Genomic DNA, 10,645 nt, shown 5'->3' with positions numbered 1-10,645 from the left:
CCAGTTTGAATGGTCCCCTGCACCACGGTGCTCTGGTTAGTTTGTTAATCCTCCCTGCAGTTCCTGCTGTCATCCATACAGGTTGCAAGAACATCAAATCTGTTGAATAAGTGCTGAGGCTTCTCCATTGCTACCTTCTGGATCCCCATAGCTGCCTCACTTGCAGTCACAACCTCCTGTGCCTGTCCACAGACCAAATGTGAAGTAGCTAACCTAAGGGATGTGACTGCCTCCTGGAACAAAGTGTCCAGATAACTTTCCACCTCTCTGATGCATCACAGTGTCTGAAGCTCCGACTCCAGCTCATCAACTCTGAGCCAAAGTTCCTTGAGCTGCAGACACTTAATGCAGATGTCGTTGCAGTTGATCATAGTGCTGTCCACCAGCTCCCACATGCTACAGCTGCAAAACATCACCTCCTCTGCAATTTCTATTGTATTTTATTTATTAACTTGAGTTTCAAGTTTTGAAATATTGGCCAATGATTATTTCTAGTTTTATTAAGTAGGTTACTTAGTTAAGCTATAAATTTAATACAATATTTATATCTCCCCCATAGCAGATGAATCTGCTGCCCCATAAATTAATGCCTCTAGACCTGCTCTGTTCTTATTCTCCTGTTCATATACTTCTTGTTGTAGTCACCTGATTGAAATTTCTCATTTCATAAAATTTCTCAGTTTAAGATTTTTTTCAAATGTGGTCAGTGGGCTCTGAACCAATGCGCCTGTTACTGGTCTCATACGAACATGTGAATGAGGAGCAGGAGTAGGCCACTCGGCCCCTCAAGCCTGCTCCGCCATTCAATAACATCATGGGTGATCTGGTTGTAACCTCAACTCCACATTTCCAGCCTCAAGTCCACATTCCAACTTACCCCGATAACCTTTCACTCCCTTGCTTATCAAGAATCGATCTATCTTTGCCTTAAAAATATTAAAAGACTCTGCTTCCACTGCCCTTTGAGGAAGAGAGTTCCAAACATTCTTCACCCTCTGAGAGAAAAAAATTCTCATCTCTGTCTTAAACGGGCAACCTCTTATTTTTAAACAGTGATCCTCCATGAGGAAATATCCTTTCCACAACTACCCTGTCAAGAACTTTGAGGATCTTATATGTTTCAATCAAGTTTCCTCGTGCTCCTCTAAACACCAGCTGATACAAGCCTAGCCTGTTCAACCTTTCCTCATAAGACAACCCTCCTATTCTAGATCTTCATCTAGTTAACCATATCTGAACTGCTTCCAATGCATTTACATTCTTTCTTAAATAAGGTGACCAATACTGTATAGTACTCCAGATGTGGTCTCACCAATGCTCTATATAACTGAAGCAAAATCGCTTGTATTCAATTCCCCTCACAATAAACGATACCATTCTATTAGTTTTCCTAATTACTTGCTGTACCTGCATACTAACATTTTGCGATTCATCCACCAGGATGCAAGCTCTGTTTTTGCTATCACTGTCGCCGCCCCTCTTTCTTTATCTGTTCTCAGCGGGGATGGGGGTGGGCAATAAACAGTGGCCTTGCCACTGTTGACATCCCATAAATGGATAAATTTTAAAATTAATGGTGATGGTAAATCCCGGTAAATATTAGAAATTGCCATACCACCTTGTCCCCTCAGTTAACAGCATGAGTTCCTCTTGTGAGAGTCTCTAACTTGTGCCTGGGTGACCCTGGAGGTACCGGCCTTGGGCAGCCAGTGGACACCAAAGGGACAAAGGGGGCATTGTAAACACTGTATAAAATGTTATGATTTAAGTGGATTAACTTCCTTTAGTTTTATAAATAATTTAGATGTTTACAGAAAAAGATGTGCAGGGTGGGGGGGGAAAGAGAGGTCAACACTTGCTCCGTTTAATTTGGACAGGTGACTGGAAGAAAGTGGTCAGAGCTGAAGAGGAGAGTCTCAAACCTCTACCCAAGCAAAGGGAAGGGGTGGGGCGGAACCAAAGAGCGAGCTGCGGGTTTCCGGAAGCCGGAATGGCGGTGACACCCAGTGCACTGGTGGGGTCCGCCGGGTTATCTGGTCCGGGTGGGAGTTTCCTCCCCCCCCCCTATCTCTCTCTCCCTCCCTCATGGCGGTTTTTTTTCAGGTCTCTCTGACCGGAAGCAGACGCCGAGCCGTCGGCGGGGAGGCAGGTGAGGCGTTTCTTGACGATGGGACGGAGAGGCGCATCTGCTCTGGGCGGCCCCGAGCCGGGGCGACTGGGCCCTCGGGGCCTCCCCCAGCCTCCGGCGCTCGGCTGACTGGGCCGGGAGCCTGGCTTTGCCGCTGGAGGCTGTGAACCGCACCCCGTCCCGTCCGCCCCTCTCGGCGCCGCTGGACGGACTGAGGAGCAGCAAAATGCCGCTTCACACAAAGAGGCATCAACACATGGGAGGCAAATCACAACAACAACAACAATAATAACAATAATAATAATAATGCTGGAAATGCACAGCCCGGACAGAGAAAAGGCAGGTTTCACCGCCTCGTTTCTCTTCTGGATGCTGAATGCAGCTGCTGTCCATTTAGAACCATAGAACATTACAGCACAGAAAACAGGCCATTCGGCCCTTCTAGTCTGTGCACCTCCCCCCGCAACATTTGCGATTTTTCCTTAACTTTTAACTTTCCATCAATTGGGCTTTGACTGGGTGGGGGGGGTGGGGGGGTGAGAGATGTTGGAGCATGAGCTGAATGTAGGTTTCTCTGATCCTGTGATGTGGGAGGAGGAGGGAGAAATCCCTGGAGTCCCTGGACTGGGATGCAACACTGAGAAAGGCTGTGGGATTTGCAGGACGGGTGAGCTAAGATGGCCTTCCCGGCCTGTCGTCGTCTTGTCAACTCCTGACTCAACCGAGACAGGGAATCTCAAATCTGTTCAGGGACGTGGAAAGATCCAGAGTGTGCTTCAGATTTTAAAAACCACATTTCTTTATTCAGTGGCTTACTAGTTGTGTTACGTTACAGGGCTTCAGTTTCAAAACTAGATTCCTGCCACTGTAATACACCAAAGGTTTTTACATAAATGTGCTGGGACATAAGATTTCTGCTGTTCTGATAAACTGTTGGTTCTGAATTTATGCTAAACCAGGATTGAAATAAATCAGGTAATTAATGTAACAGATGTACTCTGCGACCTGAGAAGTGACCAAGGGTCAACTTTTCCCTCTAAGTTGTAGTCCTTAAACACTTTGACAATCTGCTTTGTTTTGCAGAGATGTTCGGCTGCTTAGTTGAAACATCTGCTCCGGTGTCTGTAGTCTGGTATATGCGCTCTGCTGGTGCTTGGTACAAACTGCCTTGAGTACAAAAAAAAATTGCTGTTTTTTCCCCAGGCTAAGTATGAATTTCTGATTGTGGACCAAGCCAACGAAAAGGTATCATGGAAGATCCTTCAGAAATCATTCAGAAACTGCACCTGGCAGGCAAAAGCAAGTCGGTAGAAGAGTTTGGTTATCAAAGGGAGCAAGTACCAACAGTCCAGCATGTTCTAAGGAAAATTCTGGGGGACATGTCAAATGAGAAACTAACGAGGCACAAAGGATCAGTTTTGGACGATGCAAGGGATTTGTTTCTACAGGGCGACCCTCTCTGGCTTCTCAGCTGCTGCCAAAACGATGTGTCAGATATCGTTCAAATGTACGTTAATCTGACAGCCGCTCTGACCCAGTACTCAGCACTGCCCATATGTGAGACTGACAGTGGCGAGCTGCCTGACAGTGCTTATCACATGATACCCGAGAGGGCCTGCAATGTGGCCCAAACGTTTCAACCTCTCCTCAGTAAACTATCAGCAAGGCCAGAGCAAGCAACAACTCACCACCCCACTATTTCGCCAGACTCTGTTCTGAGAGCCATTTTGCCGCATCTGGTTATTTTCTGCGCCACACACTGCCAGGAGAAAGCATGGACCAGTGCGGCATCTCGGCTTGCTGCAGATGAGCTGCTGGCAGCCTCAGTGCAGGCAGCGGGGTGCAAGACCATCACGGAGCTCCTGTGTGGGGCAGAAGAGGAAGGCAGGGGAGTCCTGGGAGCTGTGCTGCATCTGATGAAACCACAAATGAACAAGTGAGTCTGAACCAGTGTTTGATTATTTGTCATTCCCGCTGTTTGACCAGGTGGTCCCCTCCCTTTGCTAGACATTGTAATTCACTTCAACTGGAAGGAAGAGGGGGATCAAATAAGAGAAAATTTATCCCACTACAGGTAGCCTCTATACTGTGTCATTCTGTGCTGAGCTGTGTTCAGTCTATATCATGTTGTAGCTGGAACTCAGTATATCCCATGCTCCCAGCAGGAAATGCACACAGCTCTCTCCTCCAGCTAAGATTTTCTCACCAGTTGGTGTGTCATGTCACTGCACTCTTTTTTTTGTGTTTTTTAACCCAATTTTTAACAGAGTGCCAGTAACTGATTTGTGTGTGCAAATTTCTACAGAAACACGTGGAAGTTGAATCCAGCCACAAAACATGTATTTCGGTGGTTGCTGCAGAGGGTGAGGAGGCCGTGGCTGGCTGAGCACCTGGACGTAGTGCTGCCACCATCCCTCCTCTTCTCAGACGACTACAGGACAGAGAATAAGATACTGGGCGTGAGGTGTCTCCAGCACATCATTAACAATGTGGTACGTGGAGGCCGGAGAGTGGGAACCATGAGGTGGGGAGAAATCACGTAGATGGCAAATTGCAGACAAGTCTGCCTGAGTTTGTGACAAAGTGTGAAACATGTCTGTTCCAAATTTTCCTGTGGATGTGAGAGATTCCACAGTACAATGTGAAGAATGAGTTCTCCCAGTGTCCAGGCCAATAGTCGTCTTATTCGGTGTTTGTGGGAGTTTGCTGTACGAACATCCTCTGCTGTGTTTACCGACAGAACAGCAATGACACTTCAAAAGATTAATTGGATATGAAGCACCTTGACATGTTTTAAGATGCTGTATAAATAACAGTTCTTTCTTTCCTAAACTGAAGGAATGTTCTTTTCACCAATGAGACATAAACTATTAATCAAAATTGATGTGATGCTGGGGGTTGGGTAGGGAGTTATTCCAGTGGACAGTAAGTATGAGCTCAGGAGACAATTATTTTTACTGCTGGAGTGTGAAGAGATTGAGGACAATGATGAGAAGGTGGGTCTATTAAAAAGGACATGGTTGGGCCCAATAGTTTTCCTGTTCCTCAAAAATGTGTGTGTTCTGTGTTGGTACACCAGATTGGAAGGGTTTGAATGTGTCCGTGTCTGACAGCTTCATGTTCTCTTGTTTCAGCCTGCTGCAGAACTCTTACAGTATAACCGAGCGCAGGTAGTGTACCACGCTCTCTACAATCACTTGTACACTCCAGAAGTTTCGCTCATTCAGGTGAGTTGTGCTCTCCTTCTGTGTCCTCCAGGGAGTTTGACTCCAATTCTCTTAATATGCCACATTAATTTTAAGGCAGCAGTTACAGGTTCAAAATTTCTAAATCTTCCCTAATATCTGTTAGTTTGTACAGGAGAGAAACAAGACCGTGACTCTTGAGCCCTGCAGGTGATGAACTGTTGTGTGATTCATGAGCAGAGCCACATGGTAGAAGGACTAAACTATTTTGTCACTTCACGTTCATGGTTTTCCCCATGTTCAGCACTCGTTTTGATTTATGTTGGTCAGTAAAGATTGGCGAGAGTAATCCTGCCTCATTCTTGTCCTCTTCCCCTCTGAATGTAGCTGTCATTACAGATCCGGGACTTGTCACTGATCCGGGACTTGTCACTGATCCATCCTGTTAACCCAAGGCCTGCACTGGCAGACAGTTTGTAAACTGTACCTTCATCTGACTAACAGTCTTTACAGCCACATTTCAACAGAACGTCATTGCTCGAGTCACCCTGGAGACTCGTTCTCTCAACAGGTCGTCGACCTGTGCTAAGTAATTCCACTGTTCTGTGTTTTCTGTTTAATTCGCACATCCTCAGTTCTGGATTTGCAGTGAAAGTGGCAGCGTGACCTCTGATGTTACTAATAACTGCTGCTTCCTTCTCTATTTCAGACTGTGCTGCCCTGCTTACTTGACCTGCTCCCACTTCTGGAGAAATCACACGTCACCCGCGGACAACAGAGAGCAAATCGCTACGACAAAGTATTCTGCCTAATTCTTACCCACATGGAGGTTGAAGACAAAATCCCTCTGCGACGAGTGTATGCCAAGCATCTGCCCATCTTCACTGAGAGGTTAGAACTGCTGTATTTGAATTGGCAGTGTCATTTTTAGATTACACTAGTCCCTGTGGTGCCCACCATGTTTGCAGTGCATTCCTGTCACCTCACACTTTTCTGACACATGGAATGCTTCACCATTGCTCAGTGATTCTATGCACCACCCAGTAATGCAACTGAGTCACAGACCACCAGGAAGCTCCATGTTTACGATCCCAGTACGTTCAGGGTCAGTTGATGTGTTTACTGTTGGTAGGCATGCTCTAATCAAGTTTTGGTGCTCTCAGGCTAAGGCAGTGGCGGTAGAAATCAGACAGAGCTCCCACTTGTTACTGAGTGACCCTGCTGCAGTGTGTTCGCGGACGCTGGATGAGGACAGGATGTGGGCTGAACTCTTAATACTCTCTTGTGATTGAACAGCCTACTCTTTCATTCTGTTCATCCTTCAACAGTGGGCACGTACCATGCATGACCACATTGATTGAACTATGCCCCAGCAGGCGAGTCAGTATTTCAGGAGAGGGTGAGGAAAACAGGGACAAGTAGTACACATGGAATGCAGGCCCCTCTATCTGACTCACACCAGAACACCATAGAAATGTCTCTCTCTTCCTCCAACACACAGGTCACCAACAAGGTATGGATCACTCAACCTTGTTTGTTTCTGTTGCTAGGCTTGGAATTCTGGTTGTTCGCCACTTGAAGCGGTTGCAAAGGGTGATTCTTGGATACCTGGAGGTGTACGATGGACCCGAGGAAGCAGCCAGGCTCTGTGTCCTTCAGGCATTCCAGAGTATGATCCAACAGGCTTGGCCCAGGTACCAAAGAAACTGAGATGAATCTGAGATTAGGACACATTGCTGGGACTGTTAAATATCAACAAACTTTTCACTTTTTTTTTGTTGACCAGAATGTCCATGAGGCTGGAGGTTTTGCTCAAGTCCTTACTCAAATTCATATATGATATGGCAACTGACCGGAGCCCAACACCACCACGGGTTAAGGAGGAGCTGTTACGGGATGCAACCCACTGCCTGATTCTGCTCAATCGCTGCTGTGAACGCAAAGTGACAGTAAGATAGTGTGTGGTTGGGGGGGTGGGGTGGGGGGAACGGTCCCGTCTAGTATTCCCCACTCACCCAATACAACCAAAACACAGATTAACTATCACTCCCTGCAACACCGCATTCCTGGGCAAACCATTTCATATTCAATCACAGCACTCTGACAGAACCGCTGTTCATCAGTCAATTCTTTCAAGATGTATAAATTTTATTAGAAGATGAACCATTTACACTGTCTACATAGCAAATAATTTTAAATATTGAGATAACTGCATTTATTTCACAGACAAGGGTTCCAGTTTGCTGACTGTCTCTGTGGCAGCTGCTTGCAAAAATCAGTTTGCTTTAGCAATGGAGCCTCTGCTAATGTTGTCAGAGCGAGCCTCAGAAACCCATTGGAGAGTGGGTTTTTAAGGATAAAAGCAAAATACTGTGGATGCTGGAAATCCAAAATAAAAATACCTGGAAAAACTCAGCAGGTCTGACAGCATCTGCGGAGAGGAACACAGTTAATGTTTCGAGTCCGTATGACTCTTCAACAGAACTAAGGAAAAATAGAAGAGGGGTATTCATTACAAGCCTACCAACTCCTACAGCTCCTCACACCCCGCTTCCTGTAAGGACTCCATCCCATTCTCTCAGTTCCTTCGCCTCCGTCGCATCTGTTCTGATGATGCCACTTTCAAAAACAGTTCCTCTGACATGTCTTCCTTCTTCCTTAACCGAGGTTTTCCACCCACGGTGGTTGACAGGGCCCTCAACCGTGTCTGGCCCATCTCCTGCGCATCTGCCCTGACACCTTCTTCTCCTTACCAGCACCATGATAGGATCCCCCTTGTCCTCACTTATCACCCCACCAGACTCTGCATTCAAAGGATCATCCTCCACCATTTCCACCAACTCCATCATGATGCCACCACCAAACACATCATCTTCCCTTCACCCCCCCTGGCGGCATTCCGCAGGGATCGTTCCCTCCGGGACACCTTGGTCCACTCCTCCATCACCCCCTACACCTCAACCCCCTCCCACGGCATCTTCCCATGCAACCGCAGAAGGTGCAACACCTGCCCCTTTACTTACCCCCTCCTCACCGTCCAAGGGCCCTAAAGTGAAGCAGCATTTCACTTGCACTTCCCTCAATTTAGTCTACTGCATTCGCTGCTCCTAATGCGGTTTCCTCCACATTGGAGAGACCAAACGCAGTCTGAGCGACCGTTTTGCGGAACACCTTCGGTCGTCTGCAAGCATTACCCAGACCTCCCTGTCGCTTGCCATTTTAACACTCCACCCTGCTCCCATGCCCACGTGTCCATCCTTGGCCTGCTGCATTGTTCCAGTGAAGCTCAACACAAACTGGAGGAACAGCACCTCATTTTCCAGCTAGGCACTTTACAGCCTTCCGGACTGAATATTGAGTTCAACAACCTTAGATCATGAACTCTCTCCTCCATCCCCACCCCCTTAACGATCCCCCTTTTTTCCAATTATTTATATAGATTTTTCTTTTCCCACCTATTTCCATTATTTTAAAATGTATTTACATCCATTGTTTTATCTCTACCTTTTATCCTATTTCGATCCCTTCTCCCCCACCCCACCCCCACTAGGGCTATCTGTACCTTGCTCATCCTGCTTTCTACCCTTAATGTCACCTATTAGCACATTCCTTAGCTAATATCACTATCGTCAACACCTCTTTGTCCTTTTGTCTATGGCATCTTTTGGCGATCTCCACCTATCACTGGCCCTCTATCCAGCTCTACCTGTTCCACCCCCCCCTTAAACCAGCTTGTATTTCACCCCTTTTCTATTTTTCCTTAGTTCTGTTGAAGAGTCATATGGACTCAAAACGTTACCTGTATTATCTGCAGATGCTGTCAGACCTGCTGAGTTTTTCTAGGTATTTTTATTTTTGTTTTGGGTTTTTAAGGAAGCTGGGTTCCCATGTCCTCCCGCTTCTGAGAATAGTGCTGTGAAATGGCACTGAGCTCCACTATCTAACAAATACCTGTTCTGAAATACACAGCATCACTGCAGAAAGGCAGATGGACTTTATTGTCTTTTTTTTTGCTCTTTAGGTTCTCCTGGAAGGAGTGCGTCAGAGCTGTGAGAATGCTACAGTACTGGACTGTCTGCAGAGGGTGCAGCAAGATGTATAACAAGTCACTGAGAGAACTGTTAACTGTACAAAATCTGAATAAACACAAGCAGAACTTCACAGTCTTCGAGTCCATTGTCATTGGAAATATTCAGCGAATCCAGCTATTCAGAATAAACTTAGCAAGCTGGATCCAGGCATGGGGATTAATCCTCTAACAGTTGTGACAGTAGATTTCACATATTCATTCATCCTTGGTCAATTGTGTGGACACTGGTTTGGTGTCACCCTTGGTTCAGTACCAGCACGCTAGCCTAAGTGAGTTGGTGGTGGATCATTCCACTCCGAGACTAGTCTCGGCCGTCACCCCAATGAGGTACTGAGCGAGTGCTGTCTTTCAAGCAGATGTTAAATAGAGAGCCTCTTTGCTTTAAGAGGTCCACAGAAAAGATCCCATAACACTATTTCAAAGAAGAGCAGGTATTGCCCCTGGTCCCTTTGCAAGCATTACTCAAACACAATCACATTAGAGCTTGCTGTGTGAAAATTGGCTGCTGTGTTTCCTACATTACAACAATGGCAAGTAGTGAAAGACACTATCTAATAAATCGTAGTAAAACATTTCAAACAAAATTTGACACCAACCACCTAAGGAGATATTCTGACAGGTAATCAGAAGCTTATTCAAAGAGATGGATTTTAACAAGCATCTTAAAGGAGAAGCTGAGAAGTTCAGAGGGAATTCCAGCATTTGGGCCCTAGGCAACTGATGCTCGGCTGCAGACGGTGGAATAACTATAATCAGGGATGTACAAGAGTACAGAATTGGAGCAGTACCGATACCTCAGAGGGATGTATGAGGTTACAGAGGGCCAAGGTCACACATTTGAGCAAAAGGATGAGAATTGATGGTGCCCCTGGGGTTTCTATTGGGGCTTGATGTCAAGGCCATGAAGAGGGGCTTCAACTCTAACTGTACCTCATCTGACTTGGGAGAGCTTGATGATTGCACTGAATGCTAAAAATAGACAAGTTTCCCACTTCCAGTGTGGCTGTAGTGAACCTCCTTGGGAGTGGTAGTTTCTTGCTAGGGTATAGTCCAACAGACATCCTTCACTACCTCCCCCCGTGAGAATGTCATATCAGAGGGAGGAAATGTCAGAGCCCAATGCCGCCCTCGTGTGTTGCTGTAGTTAACCACCAAACCCCAACCCACCTCCCCGTCCCTCGCCAAGCACCAGTTCCTCCACTATGCATAGACACAGCATGGCATCAACCCGAGACATTCTCA

General features: G+C 46.4%; 1 protein-coding gene across 2 annotated transcripts; it reads left to right on the top strand.

Annotated features, from left to right (window-relative positions):
• The first annotated feature begins 2,016 nt into the window (after positions 1 to 2,016).
• tti2 (TELO2 interacting protein 2) lies at positions 2,017 to 9,474 on the top strand. 2 transcript variants are annotated; one of them, XM_078565517.1, is made up of 8 exons: positions 2,017 to 2,149; positions 3,332 to 4,064; positions 4,434 to 4,620; positions 5,263 to 5,355; positions 6,023 to 6,204; positions 6,864 to 7,007; positions 7,100 to 7,262; positions 9,335 to 9,474. In XM_078565517.1, exons 2-8 carry the CDS (start codon positions 3,379 to 3,381, stop codon positions 9,413 to 9,415), a joined length of 1,536 nt encoding a protein of 511 aa, XP_078421643.1. In that variant the 5' UTR covers positions 2,017 to 2,149; positions 3,332 to 3,378; the 3' UTR covers positions 9,416 to 9,474. The 2 variants fall into 2 exon arrangements, with proteins under 2 accessions (XP_078421643.1, XP_078421644.1); XM_078565518.1 differs by lacking the exon at positions 2,017 to 2,149 and adding an exon at positions 2,972 to 3,103.
• The last annotated feature ends 1,171 nt before the right edge of the window (positions 9,475 to 10,645 follow it).

The sequence above is a fragment of the Cetorhinus maximus genome, chromosome 20 (assembly GCF_964194155.1).
Source record: "Cetorhinus maximus chromosome 20, sCetMax3.hap1.1, whole genome shotgun sequence".
Lineage (NCBI taxonomy): Eukaryota > Metazoa > Chordata > Chondrichthyes > Lamniformes > Cetorhinidae > Cetorhinus > Cetorhinus maximus.
This window is presented reverse-complemented; position numbering and strand designations above follow the sequence as displayed.

What these genes read in the sequence shown, in the direction of transcription:
- tti2 (XM_078565517.1), top strand. Translation starts at nt 3,379, where the DNA reads ATGGAAGATCCTTCAGAAATCATTCAGAAACTGCACCTGGCAGGCAAA. An exon ending in ATGAAACCACAAATGAACAA is followed by an intron (nt 4,065 to 4,433) that starts GTGAGTCTGAAC and finishes AAATTTCTACAG; the next exon opens with AAACACGTGGAAGTTGAATC. An exon ending in CAGAAGTTTCGCTCATTCAG is followed by an intron (nt 5,356 to 6,022) that starts GTGAGTTGTGCT and finishes TCTCTATTTCAG; the next exon opens with ACTGTGCTGCCCTGCTTACT.